Source organism: Quercus suber, unplaced genomic scaffold (assembly GCF_002906115.3).
Source record: "Quercus suber isolate HL8 unplaced genomic scaffold, Cork oak 2.0 scaffold_621, whole genome shotgun sequence".
Taxonomy (NCBI): Eukaryota; Viridiplantae; Streptophyta; class Magnoliopsida; order Fagales; family Fagaceae; genus Quercus; species Quercus suber.
Genome location: NW_027070064.1, coordinates 34,296 through 59,754, shown reverse-complemented (window position 1 = coordinate 59,754; position 25,459 = coordinate 34,296). Strand labels below are relative to the sequence as shown.

At 38.8% G+C, this 25,459-nt stretch overlaps 1 protein-coding gene across 1 annotated transcript in view; it reads left to right on the top strand.

The window, feature by feature from the left end:
- Window positions 1-364: 364 nt before the first annotated feature.
- LOC112001584 (probable LRR receptor-like serine/threonine-protein kinase At1g07650) overlaps window positions 365-25,459 on the top strand; it is a 34,750-nt gene continuing 9,655 nt past the window's right edge. The window contains 17 exon segments of the mRNA XM_065765313.1: window positions 365-576; window positions 14,583-14,760; window positions 15,077-15,148; window positions 15,241-15,312; window positions 15,393-15,464; window positions 15,581-15,652; window positions 20,481-20,552; window positions 20,680-20,754; window positions 20,866-20,937; window positions 21,075-21,146; window positions 21,238-21,309; window positions 21,935-22,001; window positions 23,750-24,007; window positions 24,009-24,127; window positions 24,129-24,156; window positions 24,317-24,509; window positions 24,822-24,967. Of these exon segments, the coding sequence (XP_065621385.1) occupies window positions 474-576; window positions 14,583-14,760; window positions 15,077-15,148; window positions 15,241-15,312; window positions 15,393-15,464; window positions 15,581-15,652; window positions 20,481-20,552; window positions 20,680-20,754; window positions 20,866-20,937; window positions 21,075-21,146; window positions 21,238-21,309; window positions 21,935-22,001; window positions 23,750-24,007; window positions 24,009-24,127; window positions 24,129-24,156; window positions 24,317-24,509; window positions 24,822-24,967 (1,743 nt within the window). The 5' untranslated portion in view covers window positions 365-473.

Sequence of the window (25,459 nt, the reverse complement as noted above, 5' to 3'; positions counted from 1 at the left end):
TAATGAATTTGTCTAGTATTAATTTTGATTTTAGCATATTTCAAGAATTAGTTAATAAATTTGTCTCTTAAAATTTAATTTTGTTAGCTGAAGTTTGACTATTTTTTTTTCCCTTTTTAATTTTCTGTATTTTAGGATGCAATGGAACCTTTTTAATGAATTTTATTGACCAATAAAAGTGCTTAAAATTTTTTTAATTAAAATATATTATATATATAATTTTTTATTACAAGTGGGGGCCTTCTTTTATTTGGAGGACTTAGGCAATTGCATCATCTATTGAGCTGGATTTGAAAAGATTCCAACTCTACATGTGCATATAAATATCCCAAAGAAATTTATGAAGTGGACAGATATGGTTCCAGCATGATTTATCATATCATGCCAAAGAACAGACGCATATTAATTACAAGATATATATCATCCTCTTCATACAAAATTCCACGCAACTTCAAGCCAGTGGAGGAAAGAAAATGTCAAAAATCGGCTTGATGACCCTGGTAAAGCTTTTGTTGCTTCTATGCATGGGAGCAATAGAAGAGAAAGCACAAGCAGTACGTCTTCCTGATAATGAAGGTATAAGAAATCTTTTTCTTCTATGTATTTGTTTAATTTTCTCGCTTCTATAGTTCTATCTATCTATATATATATATATAGTAATAAGTGAGGGAAAGGCTTTGATGTATGAGTAAATGACTGTTGAAGAAAATGTATATCTATATAAACCATTAGCGGTCTCAAATTAATGAAGTTTCTACGTGGTTATGATCAATTGGTTGCAGAGCTGGGGGATTCTTTCTTCTGCATGTCACAATCATCTCATCTCTTGACCACAACAATTCTCTCACTTTTGTAATGTGCCTTTTGTGATTAAGAGCTTGACAAGCTCGAATTACACCAGTATCAGTGTATCACAATCATCGTAAAGCAAAATTTTGTTTTGTTTTCCCTTTTTGTAAAATTCAACCCAACCACCCAGCGGCTGGTGGTTGCGGTTATAAAACAAAACAGAGGTATAATTATATGCGTTACAATTTTTTTTTGAGAATGAATATACGTTACAATTGGCAAAATATTGTTCATTATAGAAAAAAAAAAAAAAAAAAAAAAAAGGTTTTGGGGTTCGGGAATAAATTATAAACGTGAGGAAGTTAGAAGGATCTTGATTTTTTGTTCCTGTAAAAACAAATAGGGATGTTGAACTAGGGAATCCATGGGATAGATTGGATTTGGTGGAGAAAAGCTCAACCCGCTGTTGATCAGAGAGCAGTGGTAGATCGAGCTTCCCATGGGTGGCTAGAGGTTCAATCAGCATTGGAGATTTGAAAAACGACAAAGATTTGTGAGATAATGGTGAGAAGCAGTAGAAAATGGTGAAAATCCAAGGAGGCCTTGATGGGGAGAGGTGGAAACAACAGAGATTTGGTGAGATCTTGCCAAATCCAATGACATTTAGGGTCCGTTTAGATACAGTTTATTTTGCTAAAAACTGAAAATATTGTAGCAAAATAATTTTTAAATTTGTAAATAGTACCGTGGGACCCATTGTTAATATTTTTTTCCTGAATAAAGTGGTTATGGGTCCTATGAACAGTGCATGAACAATGCACAATGTCTCCTGCACAGTATAATTCGCGTGCATGAACAGTGCACGTTACTGTTCATAAGCCTAAATGCTATTTATGTCCCATGAATAGTGCGAGAGGCGCTAAAAAAAAAAAAAAAAAAGGGCAAACACAGGGGGAGAAAACACAAATCTAAACGCTCACTTAGTGTAAATCAGGTGGAATTCCCACTAGATCTTGTGGAAATCTAATCAGATCTAATAGATCTCACAAGAGTTTGCATAGTTCTTTGATTAGATTAGGTGGCTCGAGTTTTGGAGGAGATAACCCACTACTTGACTTGTTGAGGTATGGTTTTGAAGGCGGAGACCTGCTATAGATTGCCACAACCACCATTGAATCAAGTTAGGTTCAGGTCAGATTGGATTTAAACCTGACTTGATTCAATGGTGGATTGTGCCCTTTTAAGGCTTTCGCACATACTGCCACATGAATCTGGATCGGTACGTTAGCTATTGCACTTTGCAATAGTGAACCAATGGATGTGATTAAAAGTTGAAAATCCACTTTTAATCTTAGCCTTTAAATCAGAAAATTTTTTAACATTTCAACTTTTTTTCTTTTTTACCTTTCAAACTTTTACATCTTGAAACACTGTGGTAATTGTTATATGGGATCCAAATCCCCTCACACACAAATAGAATTTCTTATTGCTTAGCCACACGCTCACAATTCATGTTTATTTTTATTATATTTATTCTTTAAGAAAATAAGACTTTAGCTCTTATTTAGGGGTGTGCATGATTCAGGTTAGGTTAAGTTGAACAGTTTTTTCAACTTAAATTGAGCTTGTTTAGAAATTTCTAATCTGACCCATTACGTGTAAAACCAACCCAATCTAACCCATTATGTGTAAAAAGCAATCCAATTATGTTGGGTAGGGTTGGTGGATTGTGCTTACACACTTTATGTTGTGTAACAAATGGACTTTTATTAACTATTTAATTACTTTTTAAATAAATTATTACAATTCACATTAATGCCTAAATTATATTATAAATTTCCAAATTCTTAAACTAAAAACCTAAAAAAAAAATGATAATAAAATAAACTTATGTATATGATGGTTTCAGGTTGGACTATATAAGTTGAAAAAGCTATCAACCTAAGTTCAACGTGACCTGAAACTCAAAAATAAACTTTTAACTCAACAAAACCCATTAACTCACAAAAACCACCAAAGGCATTGGGTTAGGCTAGATTGGGTTGATTTTGTTGAGTTGGTGAATTTAATGTACACCCTACTCCCCATCAATCGCATAGTTGACTATTTGAATCTTAGATCAAAATTTTTTTTTTTTTCTTTCATTCATCTTTCTCAATGATCTTACTTTAACCTTTTTTTTTTCCCCCTTTCAGTAACAAACACAATAAAAGGGTATTTAACACAAAAACACACCACAAAATTCCACTCAAAAGCCATGATTGATCTGCCTTTAATCTCTTCAACAAAAAATGCTTTAAATATATAATCTAGTGAAATTTGATTACATTTTAAATTCCATAATTGAGGGGACAATTAATTGTCTTATATTTTTTTGTAACACTCACTATAGCAAGTGTAGAGTCACACTTGATGCTTTTGGTATAGCAAATTTGTTATTATCATGGAAGTTGTGCGCACCGTAAGTGAAACCACTGGGTTGGGACTCACTTAGGCCGACAACTTATTTGTGTAGTGGGCTTGGGTTTCCTGCATTAGGTCGTTCTCTAGACTGAGACTTAATAAGGTCACTTTTCTCTTTGTACATTGCCTGAATCACTCCTCTCTTTTTCCTACCTCTCTCTCTCTTTTTAGCTCTCTTCTTATGAACCTTCAACAACCCCCCTACGTTTTTGTGTTCCTCATATTTATAGCTCAAATTTCGTGGAGAGGCTATGATTATCCTTAGGTTTAGTGCAACAGGCGGACCAATGTCGTCACTCATGAGTGGGTGGTTAGGTAGGAGTGGGAGGTGATGCGAGTGGCTTTGGAACTTGTTTCCTTCCTCCTGCAGGTATTTCCGGCAGCAGCGCCCTCTGAGGCATTGCCGAATATGTAAAGGACGGGGTGTTTGAACGGTAGTCCTTCATTACTGCTCGGGGCACAGATTTGCCGAACAATAGTGAAGTGGCGAAGTTTGGGCCCGCAGCTTGTATGGCTCTAGGATGGGCCGTTGGATGGAAAGGGATCAGTTTTATGGGCCATACACCCACACCAGAGTCCTAGGCCCAAATGGGCCCTGGCGCGAGGATCAGTACATTAGCCCCCCCTTGATTCGTCCCCCATTCTCGGGGATGAATCAAGGATCTTATGGGGTGGAAATCCACCCGGGAAGCCGAAAAGCCAATACCTGCCAGTCGAGGAACGTATTAATGAGCCCCTTAAAAGACGCGTTAAGACCTGACTGATGGCTTATCTGTCATCACTGTCTGACGGTTTGTGAACCGAGGCATCACGCGCGTGGCAGTTGAGGTGGCGATTCGCGTGGGTTCCCACCAGCAGATTATTTAATGCTGCTTTATCTCACTTTCTGCCCCTATAAATAATTGTTTCTGTCTCTTTCCTTCACTTTTGCATTCTTCAACCTTCAATCTTTTACTTTGCCAAGCAATCTACTTTCGTGGTTCATCCCCTAGCCCAAAACACACTTCCTCCTTAGAGCCCTCAGTAAGTTTCTTTTCCTCTCCTTCCTGTTTTGCTCCATTTTGTTCTATTCTTCAGTAATCTTAGTATTTCTTTTCTTTTAAGAATTCTCGCTTGTAGAATGGGTTACTCCCACCTCCTCTCTTCTATAGACACCCTGGCTAGTTTTAGGGCTGCCTACAATGTTCTTAGGGATGTCGATATTGCCTACTGTCATATGGGCGATATTGACATCCAAAGGCGCCGTGGTGAAAATATGGTGTTCTTTCCATTGGTGGCTATTCTAGAAGGTGGGCTTAGGTTCCCGGTTGACCCTCTGATCCTAAGTACTCTTAGATGTTACGGTCTTTGCCCCGACCAACTCCCTCCTAACTTTTACCGAGTAGTGAGTTGTGTGAGTAGGTTGAACCAGTTGTTCGGGTTGCAATTGAATCACCATGACATTAATTTTATGTACAGTTTGTGTGGCAACATCGATTTGGATTATTCTCTAAAAACTAGGGATGTAAGAGTACGGCTTATTTAATGCCTGCCTGATTCGAATAGAAATTTGGCTGGAGACTTTGTTCAGGTAATCAGCAATTGGTTTGCCGAGGAACTCCCCTGTGAATTTTCACCGCACGATGTTGGTCGGTACCAAACGCCACTCATTTAACTTCTTTTGATTTTGATCCGAGTAAGTGATCGCTAACTAACTTTTATTTCTCCCGTGCAGAGAGCAAAAGGTTCAAGCCAGATCTCAGAGTGGTACATGTTCGGGACTTGAATTTTGTGCTCAAGTCAGAGATTTTTGTTTATTCGGACGGACAACTCCGAGCGTCTCATCTAATCCTCAGTGTCAACCCCGTTTACTCAACTTGGCAAGCATTCAACCAAGCCTTGTTAGTTGGCAGCCCCCTCCTCTCCTATATAGACGTTAGGCACACAAATTTCCTTCCACCAAAGTTTACCGTAGGCGAGGTACGTGATCTCAGTCCCCGGTATGTTTGTTCGGACGAGCGCCAGCCCATACGCAACGATTCAACCGAGAGTGTGTCGCGAGAACGCCGTAAGCGGGCTCACGAGCAAGTTCAGCCAGAAGCTCCTGCCCAGCCCGAGAACCCGGTAGAGTTCGAGGCTCCCGTTCAAGAGGTCGAAGGTGTAGCCGCAGAATCAATCAGCTCTTTTGAAACAGAATCCGACCAAGGCAACGCTATGGTGACCAGGAAGAAAATAACGATCAACCGCTTTGTCCCGGGTGCCCAGTTAACCACGCAGCAGCAACGAACCCCTGGATAAGATCCTTCGCCTCCCCCTGCCTCAGCAAGCCGTGCTTGAAAAAGGCAACGCATGGCTGATCAGACGTAGACGAGCTCGGGCAATGCGCCCTCTAGAACGCCTCTCCGGTCGTCGGCGGGCATCGTTATCCGAGAGCCGGTGGCATCAACTGGGGTAAATTTAGCTTTTACTTCTCGGGCTTCAGCGGAATGGCGACCCTCCTTCCAGCTTGGTGCAAGCCTCTTCTTGCGATAGCCAGCGTACGAACGTGGGAAAAAGGTCATGGGAGTCGTATTGCCCAGAGTCTGGTGTGTGGCCTTCTTTTACCCGAGGATGTGCATGCTTTCGCGGAAGGGATAGATGAGTCTTTGGGGAGGCGATTGCAGTGGCACACCATAACGGTAATTGTTCCATTTTTTTTTTTTACAAACGTCATTACTGTGTGGTCAAGCCGCACAACTATCGCATATTATGGACGGGAGGAAGAGGGAGCTTGCTGAAGATGCTGAGCGGGAGAAGGCTTCGAAGGATGTTGCTGAGGCCACAGTGAAGGAGAAGTTGAAAATTTTCAAGGATGCGGAGGAAAAAGTTGCTTTAGCTGAGAAGGCGCAGGCTCTGGCCGAAGGGAGGTTTGCGAAGCTTGAAGTGCAATTGGGGGGTACCGAGCTTAAATTGGCAAAGGACCGGAGTTTAAATATTATGTTAGAAGAAAAACTGTCCGACTCGAAGGCGGCATTGGAAGCTTGTGAAAGCAAGTGGTACAACGAAGGGTTTGCGGATGCCAAGAATTCGGCGAAGCCGGTCATTCGTCAGGCTCACATGCTCGGATTCGAGGAGGATTGGTTTGTCGCCCTTCAAGCCATGGGGTTCCTGAGGATTCTCCTCTGCGCGATCACGGCAAAATCTCTTTCCCGAGCCCCCTAAATGCCGCGCAGCATGCACCCTTTGTTATCGACGCAGAAGAGACCACCAGCATAAGGGAACTGGTAAACGCTATTGATTCTCACGCGGAGCTAACTGACATGGAGGCGTCTAGCCATCCTTATGTTGGGGATCAAACCAGGGGGGAATGTCCAATTGCCAACCTCTTTCGCCGACCAACAGCCTCTTGATAATCCATCCTTTGTTCAGGCTGCGGATTTTTCTTAGTTTATTTTTCGTAGTTTATTTTTCTCTTTCTTTTACAAATTTAAATGAACTGGATTGCCTACATCACCGGGCTGTGGTGACAGAACAATTTATTTCTTTTGGGCTTTATTTTCTATCTTTCGAGTTGTCGGGTTTTGGCAACCAAACATCAGTTTAAATTTTATATGTTGTTTTAAGTTATACTTATGAATGCTTTGCTATGGTGTGCTTTCACTTTGACCGAGTAATCAGTCTTCGTCGGTTGCTTCTTTAGGGTGAGGTCCCCTCTTACCGAGCTCCATCTGCCCGAGAACACCAATCGAACCGAGGAAAATTTTCTATCCTCGGAGAATATAGGCCAAGGATTCTTCTACTAGGTGAAGAGTGTCAATTCGGAGACAGATTTCTGTCCTTAGACGATTTGAAGGACTCCCGCCTACTCGGAGATGTGTTAGGAACCGAGAAGCGTGTTTCTGCCTTTCGGATAATTTAGGTTTCCATGTGCTCAGCGATGGGGACCTAACCGAGAAACAGGCCTGTCCTTAAGAGTATTTTAGGTTTCCACTTGCTCGATGATAAGGATCGAACCAAGAAATAGGCCTATACTTAGAGTAAATTTTTTTTTTTTTTTTTTTTTTTTTAAGGTTTCTACTTGCTCGGTGATAGGAATCGAACCAAGAAATAGGCCTGTCCTTAGAGTAATTTTTTTTTTTTAAGGTTTCCACCTGCTCGGTGATAGGGATTGAACCGAATGTCAGATTTCCTATCCTTAGAATGAATTTGTAAGGTTTCCACCTGCTCGGTGATAGGGATCTCACCGAGGGTTAGGTTTCTATCCTTAGAATAAATTTTTAAGGTTTCCATCTACTCGGTGATAGGGATCGAACCAAGGGTCAGGTTTTTGTCCTTAGAATGAATTTGTAACGTTTCCACCTGCTCGGTGATAGGGATCGAACCGAGGGTCGAGTGTAGAATGATACAAATCTGCATTAACAAACATCATTACTATTATTAACAAAACATATACAAAACACCATACTTAACTTTATGCTCGGCGTATTGCCTATCAGTGGTAGTACTTTTTCAGATTATGAATGTTCCACAGTCGGGGCAACGGTCTCTTGTCTAGGTCTTCCAAGTAGTAAGCACCAGTGCCAGCCACCACAGTGACCCTATAGGGACCCTCCCACGTCTGTGCCAATTTCCCGGCATTAGTATCTCGCATGTTGCCCATAGCTCTTCTGAGAACCAGATCTCCGGCAATAAACTCCCTCGTCCTCACGTCTCGGCCGTATCTCCGGGCAAGCTTCTGTTGATATTCCGCTAGTCGTATAGTCACCATTTCACGGCACTCATCCAGCTTGTCCAGGCACCCTATCATCATCTCGTCGTTTTGGGCAGGATTGAATCCCGCGACTCGTGCACTGAACAGACTCACCTCGGTAGGTATCACGGCTTCTGCTCTGTATGTGAGAGAAAACGGTGTTTCCCTGGTGGATCTTCTAGGAGTTGTCCGGTATGCCCACAAGACTTTGGGCAACTCCTTAGCCCAGTTCCCCTTTGCACCCTCTAGCCTTTTCTTTAGCCCATTCATAATTACTTTATTTACAGCCTCGGCCTGACCATTACTCTAGGGATACGCTAGAGTTGAATACCAGTTTTTGATACCGAGATCACTACAAAATTCATGGAAGGCCCGGCTGTCAAATTGTAGTCCATTGTCTAATATAAGAGAGTTCGGCACCCCAAACCTTGTGATTATATTTTTCCACATGAACTTCTTTACATCCACATCTCGTATATTGGCCAAAGCTTCTGCCTTCGCCCATTTAGTAAAATAGTCAACAGCCACCAAAACGAACTTTCAATTACCCGTCACCCAGGGAAATGGGCCGATGATATCTAGCCCCTACTGTGCAAAAGGTCAGGGACTGCTGATCAGGTTCAAATGGCCTGTGGGCTGATGGATTAGAGGGGCATGCTTCTGACACTGTTCACACTTAAACATATACTCGGCGGCGTCCTTTTGCATTTGGGGCCATTAGAATCCTTGAGTCATTGCCCGATGTGCCAATGAATGTCCCCCCACATGGCTACCGCACACCCCATCATCAAGCTCAGCCAAGAGCTCGCCTACCTTCTTTGGGCGGAAACACAAAAGATATGGCCCTCTAAAGGACCTTCGATACAAAGTCCGATCTTCTGATAGCCAATATCGAGGAGCCATTCTACGGATCTTGTTGCCCTCCTTTTCATTACTCGGGAGTCAGTCCTCTGCCAGGAAGTCCATGATGGGGTCTATCCAGCACGGCCCGAGTGTTGTGACGGCCGTGACATCGATCCCTGCAGTTTCTGAATCACTCAACACCCTGACGCTCAGCTTTGAAACAAGCTCAACTTTAATTAGCCGTGGTATTTCTTCGACTACAGACGATGCCAGCATGGTGAGGGAGTCAATGTGTTTGTTTTGTGTTTGAGCCACTTGGAAAACCTTTACCGTGCTGAAACCTGCTATAACCTGCTTCGCCTGTTCCAAGTATGCTTTCATTCGGAGATCTCGAGCTTCAAAACTACCCTATGCCTGATTAACCACCAGACACAAATCTGAATACACCTCCACTTCTCGACCACCTAAACTCGAAACTGTCCTCAATCCGGCCAGAAAAGCCTTGTATTCTACCTCGTTGTTGGATGCTTTGAAACCCAACCTAAACGAGTGCTCCAATCGTATCCTTTCTGGGGTGATTGTGACAACCCATGCACCAGCCTCCATAAAGCTCGACGCACCGTCCACGAATACCTTCCACGGGTGAACTTCTAGATGGCAAACCACCTCTCCATTCCCTTTCGACAAAAACTCGGCGATGAAATCTGCCAAGACCTGGCCCTTCACCGAGCTTCGGGGTCTATACCGTATGTCAAAAGACCCAAGTCGAGTTCCCTATTTTGCTATTCGGCCCGTGAAGTCCGACCTTTTCAATAGCGACTGCAAGGGATACTCGATTAGGACGTATATTGTATGAGCCTGAAAGTAGTGCGGCAGTTTCCTAGTGACGTGTATTAAGGCCAACACAAGTTTCTCCAGGGGTAAGTATCTTATCTCGGCGTCAACTAGAGTCTTGTTGATGCAGTACACGGGTTGTTGGATTCCTTTGTCCCTTAGTAACACAACACTTACAGCGTGTTCAGATACTGCTAAATACATAAATAAATCCTCACCCGGTTCTGGTGTCGTAAACCTGGGTGCCCGCGCTAAATAATCCTTCAACTCCATAAAAGCTTTGTCACACTCTTTACTCCATCGAAATCCAATCCACTTTTTCAGCAGTTGGTAGAATGGTCGGCAGTGATCCGTGAATTTGGAGATGAACCGATTAAGGGCGGCCAACATCCCGGTTAACACTTGCACTTCCTTCAGGTTGCTTGGTGGCTACAGCCTTTTCACCGCTTCAATTTGGCCGATATTAACCTTAATTCCCCGCCTAGTGATCAAGTACCCCAGGAATTTCTCGGCTCCAATGCCAAATGCGCACTTCTCTGCATTAAGGCGCAACTTGTGCTGTCGGAGAACCTTGAAATCCCCTAGAAGATCCTTCATGTGTAGCGCTTCCTGTTTGCTCTTCACCACCATGTCGTCGATGTACACTTGAACTGTATGCCCTATCTTGTCTCGGAACATTCTCGTCGTCATTTGTTGGTATGTGGCTCCAGCGTTTTTTAGTTCGAAGGGCATCATCGTATAGTGATAATTGGCCTCTAGGGAGATGAATGTCGTTTTCTCTTAATCCTAGGGCGCCAGGGCGATCTGGTGATACCCTTGAAAAGCATCTAGGAAGCTCATCCTCGGGTGCCCATACGTGGCGTCTACCAGCTGATCAATCTTGGGCACGGGAAAAAGGTCTTTTGGGCATGCTTGGTTCAAGTCTGTGAAGTCCACACAAACCCTCCCCTTACCGTTCTTCTTCTTCACCACCACGGTATTTGCCAACCATTCTAGGAAGAAGATTTCCCTAATCACCCCAGCATCCTTCAATCTTCGGACTTCCATTTTCACCGCCTCGGCGTGCTCCCAGGCCGATCTCCTCGGCCTCTACTTCTTGGGAGTGAACGAGGGGTCGACTCCAAGTCTGTGAACGATCTCGGGATCTACCCCGGGCACCTCATATGGACTCCATGCAAACACATCTACATTCTGTATTAGGAGTAGCAACATTTACTTTTTCCCGATCCTCCATGCTTTCTCCTATTTGAAAGTACTTGTCTATATCTGGCAATACCTTTACCTTAACCATATTCTCAGTGCACGCACCCCCCTCCTCTTGCGAATTTTGTAATTGCTCTAAAGGAATTCCTGTTGACGGACATTTGTGCTCGGCTTGCTCCTTTTGGTCGGTTTGCTCTTTCTTTCAATTAACTATGGTGACTAAGCATTGCCTAGCCACCCACTGGCTTCCTCGCACCACAATGATTCCATGGTCGGTAGGAAACTTTACTTTCACGTGCAGAGTGGATAGGACAACCCCTATTGTATGTATCCATCGCCTTCCTAGTATTGCCGTGTATGGGGAGAATGAAGCAACTACTATGAACTTTACCATTACCTCCTTGCCTCCCATGTTCACGGGTAGGGAGATTTGCCCCTCGGGAATGACCACATTACCATCGAAACCCATCAGGGGCGTGCTATACTTTGAAAGATCCTCGTTCTTCAGCCCGAGCCCTCTGAACAGGTCTGGGTACATAACCTCAGCCCCATTTCCCTGGCCTATCATTATTCTCTTCACAACGAAACCACCTACCTAGGCCGTGACTATCAATGCGTCGTCGTGCGGCTGAATAGTTCCTTTCAAATCGCTATCATCGAAAGCAATTGGCTCTCGGGTGGGTTTTATCCTCTTCGTGGATGGCGACACGTCCGAGCTTCCTTCCATTGATACCACGGTCAACACCTCTTTCCCCCCAGTTGTGGTGAGGCCCCTTAGGGCGACATGGATAACCTCAATTATCCCAAGAGGGGGTGGAAGAGGATTCCCTCTTTGTGGGGCGCCCTGCCCTGTTCCTCGGTCCTTCGCATCTGTCATGAACTCTTTTAAATGCCCAGCCTTGGCCAGCTGGCCGAGATGATCCTTTAACACTCGGCATTGCTTGGTTGTGTAGCCCTTGTCCTTATGGTAAGTGCAGTACAGATTCTGATTCCTTCTAGACGGGTTGCCCCCCATCTTGTTTGGCCACCTAAAGTACGGTTCGTGTTTAACCTTGTCAACGATCCTATGCACTGGCTCTTTAAACGTTAGATTCACCTCCCCTACCTATGCTTCTGGTTCCTGTATCCTCAAATTCCCTCGAATCCTGGGTAGATAGATATTTTGCTGAGGATGATTTATCATGGGTGCTTTCCCTTTACTTTGCAACCGGTCGTCTTCCAGCTATTTGTATTCTTCGATGTGTCTCATCAGCTGTCTCATGTCCTCAAGGGGGGTTTTTTAGTCAACGATTCCCTTAGTCTGGAGTCCTTGGGCAACCCCATTTTGAAAGTGCTTGCAGCAATCTTTTTGTTCCCTCTGCCGATCTCGTTGTAAAGCTCCCAATATCGGCCAGCATAGCTACAAAGGGTCTCCCCCACCCTCATTTTCATGGACAACAGTGCATCCACCGATTGTGGAACCCAGCTGCAAGTTACAAATCGTATCCAGAACTCCTGTATCAACTCGGCGAAGTTGTGAATGGAGCCTTTCCGTAACCCGTTAAACCATCTTAAAGCGGTAGGGCCAAGACTCGAGGGAAAAACCTTACACATCAGTGCGTCATTATGGGTATGTAGGGACATCATCTGGATATAGTGACTGACGTGCTCCACCGGGTCAATTTTCCCATCGTAAGAATTGAATAGGGGTCGCACGAACCTGTCCGACATTTGGGCCCACTCGATGTCAGTCGAAAACGGTGACCTTGCAGCTCTCCGTAGCGCATGGCTCATCGTATCCATAGCTGCATCCCGCAAGTGGGATCTTTCTCAGAGGTGATTAAATCTAGAATGATTGGGTCCCATCTCTTGATGATTCTCCCTGGTATTGGACCTTCTTTCTCAATTATCTTGGTCCCTTCTATGGTGCCAATTCTCTGCTTCCAGCTCCAAATCTCTCACCAACCTGCGCAACCGTTCAAGCTCTTCGTCTCTTTCATCGTGCTGTCTATGCCCTGATGTTATGGATACCGTTCATTGTGTTTAGAACGATCCTTCACCGAGACCAGACCTCTCTTCCTCCCATTCGTAACCCCGATCCTTAAGCCTTTTCTGCCTCTGTTCTCGCTAGGAGGATCCTCGAGAAGATCCCATTGAACCACTTTCAGCACCACTCCCAGGATGTCTCCCGGCCATTCTCTCGCGTGAATCTCGGCGGAATCACGGCTTTGTAGGAGATTCCCACAGACGGCACCAATTGTGCGCATCGTAAGTGAAACCACTGGGCTGGGACTCACTTAGGCCGACAACTTATTTGTGTAGTGGGCTTAGGTTTCCTGCATTGGGTCGTTCTCTAGACTGAGACTCAATGAGGTCACTTTTCTCTTTGTACACTGCCTGAATCACTCCTCTCTTTTTCCTACCTCTTTCTCTCTCTCTTTAGCTCTCTTCTTATGAACCTTCAACAACCCCCCTACGTTTCTGTGTTCCTCATATTTATAGTTCAAATTTTGTGGAGAGGCTATGATTATCCTTAGGTTTAGTGCAACAGGCGGTCCAATGTCGTCACTTATGAGTGGGTGGTTAGGTGGGAGTGGGAGGTGATGCGAGTGGCTTTGGGACTTGTTTCCTTCCTCCTACAGGTATTTTCGGCAACGACGCCCTCTAAGGCATTGTTGAATATGTAAAGGACGAGGTGTTTGAATGGTAGTCCTTCATTACTACTCGGGGCACAGATTTGCCGAACAATAGTGAAGTGGCAAAGTTTGGGCTCGCANATGAGTTTTACGGGCCCACTGTATTGCATGAATGGCATATCCCATTTCATTGCATCTCTTTATATGCATATTTCTTTAAAGTGTGTAAAATAACCAATTGCCCTAATAATTGAGATGAAATTACCTTTTTAACCTCAAATTAAAATATAGTATAATAGTCATAATAGTAAAACTACACATTAAAATATTTTTTTTCAGTTTTTCATTTTTTAATTTCTCAAACATATTAGGAAAAGAACATATCATTTATTTCCATTGCATTTTAGTAATTTTCTTTAAAAAAAAAAAAAAAATAGAACTCCTAAACGTAATATAACATCAATAGGCCCTATAAACGAATACCAGTGGGCCCATTGCAAAAGCCCGATCCAGAATTGAATGGCGTGCATTTGTGGCATAGCAAATCCAAATCAGCGTGTCAATTTTGGCGTAATAGTCCAGTTAAAAAGTTTGCAAAAAAGATAGACCAGTGGCGGTTGTTGTTGGTGGTTTTTATTTTATTTTTTTAAATTATTTAATTTTTATTTTTTTTTATAATTTAGTTTGATGGCTGGGGTGGGGTATTTTGGACTGTCTCTTGACAATAGACAATATGTAATGCTTTAGTATCTACACTTCAAATATCATATTCTCCTTCCCGAGTATTTACTTGGTAAGAAAAAAAAAATATATATATATATATATATATTATTTTTAGGAGGTGTAACAAATTAAACCTTAAAGTTTTAAAAGTAATCAATTAAACTTCATAATTTTAAAAGTAACAAATTAAAACATGATATTTCAAAAAGTCACAAATTAAACCTTTAACCCATACTCAATTTTAACCCAGGCTTAATTTGTTGCTTTTTTTTTTTAAACAGTTTAGGATTTTATTTGTAGGGTTCAATTTGTTATTTCTCAAACTTAAATGTTTAAGTTGTTATTTTTGCAAAACTGTAAGGTGAACAATTGAAGTTTGATTTATTATTATGAAAATTATGCAGTGAAAGCCCTTCGTGAAATAGGTGAACAATTGCAAAAGAATGACTGGAATTTCAGTGTGGACCCATGCGAGAATGACTCAAGCTGGGTAACACCACAATCGGATTTGAGGCCGTTATACAACAATTCTATCACCTGCAATTGCTCCTACCCTTATGGTGTATGCCATGTCGTCAAATTGTACGTGCAACTTTCATTTCGCTTTGTGAGCTTTATTATATGCTCATCATGGTTGAGTTGTAGACCTTTTTTATTTATTGTTTCTTGAGCCATACAATTACAAACATAAGTGGCCGGAGATGACTTGGGTGTTCTAGTAGACTTCGTTTGAAAATTTTTGTTGTAACTCTGAGTAATCAGAGAGAGTACATGCATGTAATAATAAGGGTTAAACTTGTTGCACGCAAACTATTTAATACAGTTTTACATGCACCTCAAAAAGCAACTGAAATCATGATCGTGATTTGTGAGTCGAAAAATTGACCTTGTTACACAGATTTCTTAAGGGACAGGATCTAGCCGGTGTGCTTCCACAATCTCTGGTGAAGCTACCCTACCTGAAGACGGTGTAAGAGGCCTAAACATTATTTGTTTTACTACTTTGGACTTGAAAAATGATTTAAGCATCTAATTGTGCGATTTCCTCTTCATTAATTGTAGTATATTTATTCGTAACTGCCTTAGTGGTAATATACCCCACGAATGGGCTTCTTCTACCGAGTTGGAATATTTGTAAGTGACTCCTTCAGTTCATATCCAAGGTTAGCCAATAAATGTTCGTTCTTATTTTTGATAAAGTGTATTTTCTGTAGAGACATCGGTGTGAACAACGTATCAGGACCAATCCCAAGCTTCTTGGGAAGCATGACCAAACTTACATATCTGTATGCTCTTTTTGTATTTTTCTCTCACTCACCTATCATATAGATAGTTAAACTATAACATGCTTTCATTTGGTCTAGCCAGCTCTAAAATATTTGAGGACATTATATATATTCAGGAGCCTATCTTGCAATATGTTTTCTGGAACTATTCCCCATGAGCTTGGAAATTTAGTTAACTTGGAGACGCTGAGAGTATTTCTTTGTTTTCTATTATTTAATTTTTGAATCAGATTTGATTATTCATTGATTTCTTTATTCTCGTTGATTTGCTTCATCCCTTAAAACATGCAATGGTCTGAACCTTCCTTTCGATGACTGCAGTAATCTTAGTGCTAACTATCTAACAGGAGAGTTGCCAGTTTCTCTTACTAATCTGACCAAATTATCAGAACTGTAAGTGGAATTACTTGTAACCGTTTCTATAGCTGGTAGCATTTACTCTGTTTTTAGATTTTTCCTTTGAAAAATAATCTTCAGGTTTGTATTTTGTTCAATATTGTTTCTATTTGGGACATATCAGTAGAATTAGCAGTAACAACTTCACTGGAAGAATGCCTGACTTTTTTCGAAGTTGGAAGCAACTTACAAATTCTCTCTCTCTCTCTCTCTCTCTCTCTCTCTCTCTCTCTCTCTCTCTCTCTCTCTCTCTCTCTCTCTCCAACCACAATCAAAACCCATCCCAAAACCAAACCCCATGGCAAAAATAAATAAATAACCTCAACCATAGGAGCCACCACTACTTGGATTAACTACCACCACCAGTAATCACAAAATAGTTAGCTAACTTTTCCATAAAATATATAGTTTTCCCATAAAACATACAAACTTTCCCACCAAAATATATAGACTTTGTCACAAAATTAAGTACAAACCTTCATATAGAATGTATGAAATTTCACACAAAGTGTACAAATTTTTACACAAAATATACAGATTTTCCCAATAACTATACAAGATTTCCTAATAAATATATAGACTTTCTGCAAAACGTACAAACTTTTCCGTGGAACATATAGACTTTTCAATAAGATATACAGACTTCCACACAAAATTTATAGACTTTCCAATAGAAAATACATATTTATATAGAGTTTTCCATAAAATATACATATATTTTCATATAACATACAAACTTTCCCAGCAAGATATGTAGGCTTTTTCATAAAATATATGCACTTTTTGAGAATGATGCACGGTTTGGGTGTGAACTATGACTATGAGTCATTTTTAATTAAGGTTTGGGAGTCGCCACCAATCATTGGGTTTTTTAAAGTGTGATTGGTCACCTAACTCTATTTTGATTTTTTTTTACCAATCCTAGGTTAAGAAATAGTCAGTTTTTCCTAATCTAAATGGATGATAAAAAGCCTCATTCTTGGATTTGGAAGTCTAGTCATGTGTGGGGAATGTGTTAAACACCCCCACAATGCCTATCATGAGACAATCCTTTGTTTTGGTAAAATCTTAATTTTTTGTCATTGGCAAATAAAAACAAGTTATTGGTAGTAGCTTTCAAGGCTTTGAAGAAATTGGGCTTTGAGGTTTGATTTGGGAAAGGTGTGTGGCCTTCATCAATGCTTTGCTAGCACATTGGAATTGCTACCAAATTTCTACGATGAAAATCCAACAGCATTTCGCCTTGTTTTCATGGTAGAAATCCGGCAGCACTTCAAGTCAAGTGCGTCGTGGCACACACAACGTGATCCTCACCAAGCTTTCGTGGTGAAAAAGAAAGCTATCATATTTTCATGGTGAAAATCCGGCAAGGTTTCATGCCTATGAATATGACATGCATCAATATGCTTGGTCTAAAGCACGCCAAGGCACACTAAGGTACCAAACATGTGGTGCATGTCATATACAAGGGGAAACCAATGTTACTAGCTAATTAACATGGATAGGGGAAATCACACACGTGGTAGATCATGCACCCAATAAAGCATGAATATCTATCTACATAAATCGAAGTGTAGGACTACTTTTACAATATATAGTACGCACAATATATCAACACAAAAAGCAAAAATGTAGACCTATCCACACATAGAAGGTGTGGCCCAAAGTAAGGTACAAGAAAAGTAGACATATCCACACCCAGAAGGTGTGACCTAAAGCAAGAAGCTAGAATAGAACCTTAATTTAGGGAAGTGACTAGACATGATTCTAAGGAATTTCTAAGGGAAGAATGGACCTTACGAGGGGGCTAAACCCCTATATTTCTAATCAATTCCTTTTGCTTACTTCTTGGAAGTTGCGCGCATTCTCCATCCGTCATATGCAACAAAACAAGCAAACAAGCAAGCAAAGAGATTCAAACGAACCAAACAAAGAGAGCATATTAGAAAACAAACAATCAAAGAGACTATATATTCACAAGGGACAAATGTAAATTTGGATTTAGTGTCTATAGATCCATTGAATTGAATTACGGATGACAGACGTGCCAACAAACAAAGCTCCTAAAAGTAGGTCTCGGGATTTCGTGGATAAAGACGGGTGTGAACCCATATGAAATCAATATCTTGGAGCAATGCTTGATGACTCAAACAAGACAGGTAAAAACCTGCATAAGCAAGACAAACAAGCATGCAAAGGTACAACCAACACATAGAGATCACACAAGGTGGAATAAAGCAAGCAAGGCAATAAGCACAAAGGAGGCAAAACATGTTATCATCACACTTAAGGATAAAACTAATCATGCCATAATGCACACTGAAGGCTAACATGAGAAACCCTAACATGCAAAGTTGAGCTAGCGAGAGAGAGGCAAGATATAAGTGTAGACACACAATTTTGCACCCATAATTTAATCAAGGAAGATGATTAGAGCGACCAATCATATACCCAAAATTCATGATTGCATTACATACGTTAATTCATTCATTGCATATCATAAAAATAATCTTGAAGATCTAATGTTCGCGATGGTATGCCCAATTTCCAAATCGGATTCTCGGATTGAAAGATATCGCATGATCAAGTTTGCATGGTCTACATGCATTGTGTTTAGGTAGAATCAACCACACATGATTAATTTAAATTAATTTTAATTGGCTAGACAATTAAAATTAATTAAATAATTTTGTGATTGGTTGTTAGTGAGTGTCAAAAATAGGCTTGCTTGCATAGGAATAAAGGGGCTAATCAGATAACAATAAAATTGTGGATAATCAAGACTTTTTGGAGTATTTATCTACAAGATAATCATTGTTGAAAATATTTGAATTATTAGAAAAAGAATTTAATTTTTAGAATATGAATTAAAAATGCATCTAAGTGCAAGTCCCAGCTAAAAAAATCTCAAAAATGAGTCCAAAACGGACCAAAATTCAAACTTGGGACCAGCACCCAAAAGGGCCATTTGGCATTTTTGGAGTGCCGATTGGCACAAACTCAAGCCTCGGCCCGAGGGCACTTGGATTAAGCTGATCATTTAGCTATTTTTTTTCTAGCCTCCCAACCTCTATAAATGGAGGCTGCATCTCAAAATTCAACACACTTTTTCACGCTCTCTGATTTCACCTCTTTTTGACTCCCATTTTCTATTATTTTCTTTCTTAAGTTAAAGACGTTTTGGAGGTTCTAGCCTTAAGAATTTCTTTTTTGTAAGCAAGGTACTTTAGGTTTCAAAGATAATTGAATAAATTTCTTAAACCCTAAAATATTCCCTTAATAAGAAGAGTACGTCCATGCAAGAGGTGGTTTTTCTTTACCCTTTTTTCTGTTTTCTTTTATTTTGATGATGCATGATGTAGATATTCTTTTAGTTTCAATTTCTAATGTTCATGCCATGTGTTGTTAATGTTTTTGTTGAAATATGTTCTTAATGCTTTTGTTGTCATGATTTACCTTTTGAGTTTTGAAAATCTACACATTATCACATTTTTTTCAAAACCAAAAATAGATGTGTATCTTCCTTAGATGCAGATCTGAATTTTTTCTAATATAAAAACAGATTTGTATCTTCCTTAGATGTAGATCTGAATTTTTTTTTAACATAAAAGCAGATTTGTATTTTCCTTAGATGCAGATCTGAAATTTTTTTTAACATAAAAATTGATTTATATCTTCCTTAAATACAGATCTGAATTTTTTTAAACATAGTAGATTTTGAAATAAAAAAGAAAGTCGTAAGTAGTGATGTTTTGTTTTTTATTTTATTTTTTATTTTTTATTTTTTATTTGTTTAATGCAAGTAGCGTAGGTTTATTTCATGGGTGTAGTCCTCTTATAAAAAAAAAAATCTTTTTCTTATTTTATTTAATACAAAAAATAGATTTGATTTTTTTTTTATACAAATCTTGATTTTCTAACTTACAAAACAAATCTGGTTTTTTTAATGAATCAAATCAAATTTTTTATTCACAAAATCAAATCTGAATTTTTTAAAAGAAGAGGACACATTCATGAAGTAGATTTATGTGATTTAGTTTAGGGTTAGGTCTGTCATGTATGCAACATATCATTCATATCACGCATTAAGGGTATATTGGTCATGAGAGTCTAGAAGATTAGACTCTGTCTGGCCAGCATGGGTGCCTAACATCTTCCCATTCTGTAACCTAGCTTCCGAATTTAGTTTCTTTTGGGATAGGTAGACCTAGGCTTTATCTTTCTTATTATTTTTTGGGTAGATTGTAACTAGGACAAAAAGGCACATATCTTTGGTAGTTTGTAACTAGGGCTCAAAGCCTTATAATATTCAATCTATCAAGTTTGTACTTTTTATTCATATAGATAGTTAAACTATAACATGCTTTCATTTGGTCTAGCCAGCTCTAAAATATTTGAGGACATTATATATATTCAGGAGCCTATCTAGCAATATGTTTTCTGGAACTGTTCCCATGAGCTTGGAAATTTGGTTAACTTGGAGAAGCTGTGAGTATTTCTTTGTTTTCTATTATTTAATTTTTGAATCAGATTTTATATTCATTAATTTCTTTATTCTCCTTGATTTGCTTCATCCCTTAACACGTGCAATGGTCTGAACTTTCCTTCCGGTGACTGCAGCATTCTTTGTGCTAACTATCTAACAGGAGAGTTACCAGTTTCTCTTACTAATCTGACCAAATTATCAGAACTGTAAGTGGAATTACTTGTAACCGTTTCTATAGCTGGTAGCTTTTACTCTGTTTTTAGATTTTTCCTTTGAAAAATAATCTTCAGGTTTGTATTTTGTTCAATATTGTTTCTATTTGGGACATATCAGTAGAATTAGCAGTAACAACTTCACTGGAAGAATGCCTGACTTTTTTCGAAGTTGGAAGCAACTTACAAATTGTACGTGCCTTTTTCCTTCTCTAAAAATATATATATATATATATATATATCTAAATCTCTCTCAGGTAAAGGTTTCAGATGTGATAAAGATCAATTTGAATTGTGTTTTTAACAGAGAGATTCAAGCTAGTGGTTTTGAGTGGCCCATTCCTTCTAGCATTTCTATCTTGAGTAATTTAACCATGCTGTGAGTACTACTGCATTCTAAGTTAACAATTCTTGAGTTGCATAATCTCAAAGATACAATTGTATTTTTTTAAAAATTTAAGAAATTTAATGCTGAAGAACTAACATCTATTGAACTGATGGTGCAACTCTACGTAGAAGGATCAGTGACTTAGTTGGAGAGGGTTCAAAATTTCCAAACTTAAGTAGCATGACGGTGCTGAAAAGATTGTAAGTAAATTTTTTGTTGTAAAAAGCTATGAATGGAAATGATACAGAATTTATAGCAGTTTTTCTTACCTGAAGTTTATTTATATTTCAGGATGTTCAGGAGCTGTAATATCTCTGGACCAATTCCTACATATATATCAGACATGACAAAACTTCAAATCCTGTAGTTCCCATATCATTTATCTTCTTTTTTTCTCACTCTCTCTTTTCTTTTCTTTTCCTTCTTTTTTTTTTTTTTTTTTTTTTTTTGGCTCTTTTATTGGAAAAGGAGTGAACTGCAGCCCACATATGATTGGAGAGAACACGGTCAATTATCCCCATATTATTTATTATAGATACATGCATATGAAAGTTCAAATCTTTTGATTTATCCAAAAAAATGTTCAATTTCTTTTGTAGTATATAACTAGTTGTCAATATATAGAAGTTTACAGATTTCAATTTTCGATAATACTTTTATTTTCTAGAACTTAGTGCGCATAATCATTTCAATAAATTTTTTTTCTTTTTAATTTAGAATGAAACTTAAGCTAAAATGGGTACTATTTGAAACAGAGATGTGGCATCGAAAAGCATAATATCACCACTGATTAGATAAACATTTTTGGAGTTTCTCTATCAATTAGTTGTTACTTGTTAGTTGTTACAAATTTATTATGTTTTTAATTTTGACTTGCATGCTTTTTAGTAGTGGAATTCTTGTGTCTTATAAGTTATTTTTCAATATTCGGCGGTTAAGTTATAAACCTTCTTTTCTGTTATTCTGACACTGTATTGTTATATTTGCAGAATCTCAGCTTCAACAGATTGGATGGAATGTTCCAGATTTTGGGGTCTAAAAAAATTGAAATACTTGTAATCTTCAGACCAAACCTTTAACATAGTTCAATTGTAGAGTAAATTCAAATAAATAATTAGGCAGCTAAAGCACCAATGATATGTAACCAAGTTTGGCTTTTGGCCAACATCTACGGGTGAATCTGCAATGAACTTCACTCTGTATACACTTAACACTAGAACCCTCTCCATCTGCTTTGTCTTTCAGAATAAACCTAAAAGGACCTTAAATAACTGGGTTGTTACAAGAGAAAATAAAGTAGGACCTTTAATATAGTCATATATTATGTGTTTAACCGGTGGTGTTGTGTTTTTTAACTAAATAGGTATCTGGCAAGCAACTTGCTCACGGGGCCTATTCCAATGGATCAAGAACAGAGGCATAATGTAAGGGTTTTCATCCTAAATTCTACTTCAATTTTGCAGGACTGAAAGCACATCTTTAAGGTTTTTTTTTTTTTTTTTTTTTTTTTTTTGTTTTTTTTTATAAGGGAAGATACATAACAAGCTAGCTAGCCAAAATAGATGGCATAGCTGCTGAAAGCCTATAAGAGCACAAACCAGAAGCTCAAAGCTTAAAAAATTAGAGAGATCAACAGAAGGGGTTCTTCTAAAATTACAAAGTCTTCTTGTTGAGCACAACTCCCTCTTAGAGATCATCTGCACATTTATTCATTATGATAAATATGGTGACTCTGATTTGGTGGAACCTGTGAGTTATTAAAGTTATTAACATGAATTGTATACATCAATTTAGACATGCTTCATCTTATGGCCTATTTAGAGATCAGTTGGAGATTTCTCTCTCCCTGATATAGTATCTGACTTAAAAAAGCACATGCTAGCTTTGTTTTGGATCTTGCTCCATGTTGCTCTATAAAATAGCAATTCATGAAAAAATTTGCTTTCCATTATTAAGTTCGTTGTCTAATATCTGGGAAAATTAACTGACGGCTAAATTTTGACTAACTGGAGAAGCTTGTTGGTATGAGCCCGAATTGATGTTGGATTATCATTGACAAGAATATTACACTACACGTTACATGCAGTCAATCATATTGATGATCATACTACTACTTTCTGTACACATTAGTCAAAAGCTTTCATGTTGTAGCCAATTTCGTGAAGAAGCCGAGAATGATAGCTTGACTAACAGTTATTTCAAACTTCAAAAGGCCATATTTCCTGTGATGCTGTTTCTGAATTATTGAAATGATTTACTTATGAATTTTCTTTCCATTTTGAATCTTTTAAAGTATTAGCAAAAATATTCTAAAAGTCCCTTTGTTCTTGTTTGGAGTTTAGTGAGTTCTAATATAACATATGCTTTTTTGTTCAGCGAAATGATCTTTCTTACAAATTTTTTAGTGAGCCCTGCCCAGCCTTGTCGTGATCTCTGTAGGTCTTTACTGTTGGAGCTTTATTCACTTTGCTCTCTTCATAACCTTTACAATTATCTGAAACTAATTATTTTTTCCATGCTTCAGAAATTTGTTCAAAAGCTCTTCTGAAGGGACAACTTGTAAGCTTCAAACTTGTAACTTATAAAAACAACCAATAATATTGTTTTTAGTCCTTTTTCAGGTTTATTTTGGATACTGACACTCTTTATCTACTTCATGATTAAGAATACTTGCGAGTGCCTGAGCACTCCATGTTCAAAAGGTAATTATATATCTATTCAAATCAAATTAAATATTTTCCTGTACAAGACAACAACATAAATTAATTAAGATACAAGGAGATTTCATTGTTGTTCTATACAGTTGCTAATATTTGATTGCAATAATATGGTGCTTCTACATAGATCAATATTCATGCATATAAATTGTGGAGGGAAAGCAACCACGTTGGAAACATACAATATGAAGACGATGAAGACTAGCTGGTCAGCGAAATTTTTTCACGAAGGGAGAATTGGGGTTTTAGTAGCACTGGAAGTTTTTGGGATTTTACACACTTCGAAAATGGCTCATAGCAATAATGCATCCATACTCACAATGAACGAGTCCAACTATACACAATGCACGCCAATCTCCTCTTTCATTCACATATTATGCCCGCTGCTTAGCAAATGGAACTTATAAAGTGAAACTTCACTTTGCAGAGATAGTATTCAGAGACAAAGATCTTTTTACAGTCTTGGAAGGGGATATTTGATATTTATGTCCAGGTATTCTGTCAAATTTATTTTTATCTGTAATTATAATGGAGGAGTTTTGAGAATCAACCTCTCTAATACCATACTCTTGACATTAAATTGGAGTTTTGCACTGGTATAGACCTTTTCTTTATATTATAGTAGAGGAGTTGATTGAATTAATTTGCTGCAGGAAAAATTGGTATGGGAAGATTTTGATATTGAAAATTCTGCTCGAGGGGTTGATAAAGCAGTTGTTGTGGAACATACAGTAAATGTTACAATAAAATTTTGATGATTCGCTTTTACTGGGCGGGAAGGGACGAAGAGTATTTCAACAAGAGGAATATATGGTCCTCTCATATCAGCTATCTCTGTGGAATCTGGTAACTGTATTGGAGAGAATCCTTTGTCCAACTTCTTCCACCTACTAAATTGATAATAAATAGAAACATAGAAGTTAGTGGAAGTAGAACACCATAATTATCTGCATTTAAAATGAAAGACTCAAAACCAGGTTAAAGTCATTTAGATGGAAGACAACCAAAACTTTGTCATCATCTTCATTTCATAGCCACCCAGCGAATTTGTGTCTTTAAACCAGCTGTTGCCATCTAGCTTTGGATTCTATGTATGGTGCTAAATATATTTCTGAATGCAATCTTATAATCACTGTTCTTAGCTTTTCTTTTCTGCAGATTTCATTCTCCCTGACAATGAGGATAACAAAATGAAGATATCCATTGTGGTTGGAGCTATAGTTTTGGTGCTACTCCTCATTTTTATGATTTTGGGTATTCTTTGGTGGAAAGGCAACTTGGGAGGGAGGATTCAAGGGAAAATGGTAATCTATGCAAATCCTGATGAGGAAATTATAAAGGAAGTAATCATTTTCTCCAACTATGCAGAGTTGGAACAATGTATCAAAAATTTTATTTTTTTTTTCTTTCCATGGATCATCAGCATTTCAAAGTAACCCTTGAAAAGCTACTGCCTGATTGCGGCTGAAGAGCATATGAACTTATCTTGAGATGATGCATGATGGTTAGAGTTATTTAGTTCCAATTTTGATGATAATGACCCCATGGGATCATACAAAAAAACCAAAATATCATTGCTTTAAAAAATTATGCATAAAGTGATTTTTAAATGATGGTTGGCTCAAGCTCACTGTAGTTGAGCAAATATCTAAAGCTTTACATAAATCAAGTTTCTCAGGAGAAAAGATTATCAATTACAAAATCCTTAGTTACATTGTAGACTAAACAAATGTGGAATGTTGTACACATTTGGTTAGCCTGTACAATATAAACCTATAATTACCCTTATCAATTTT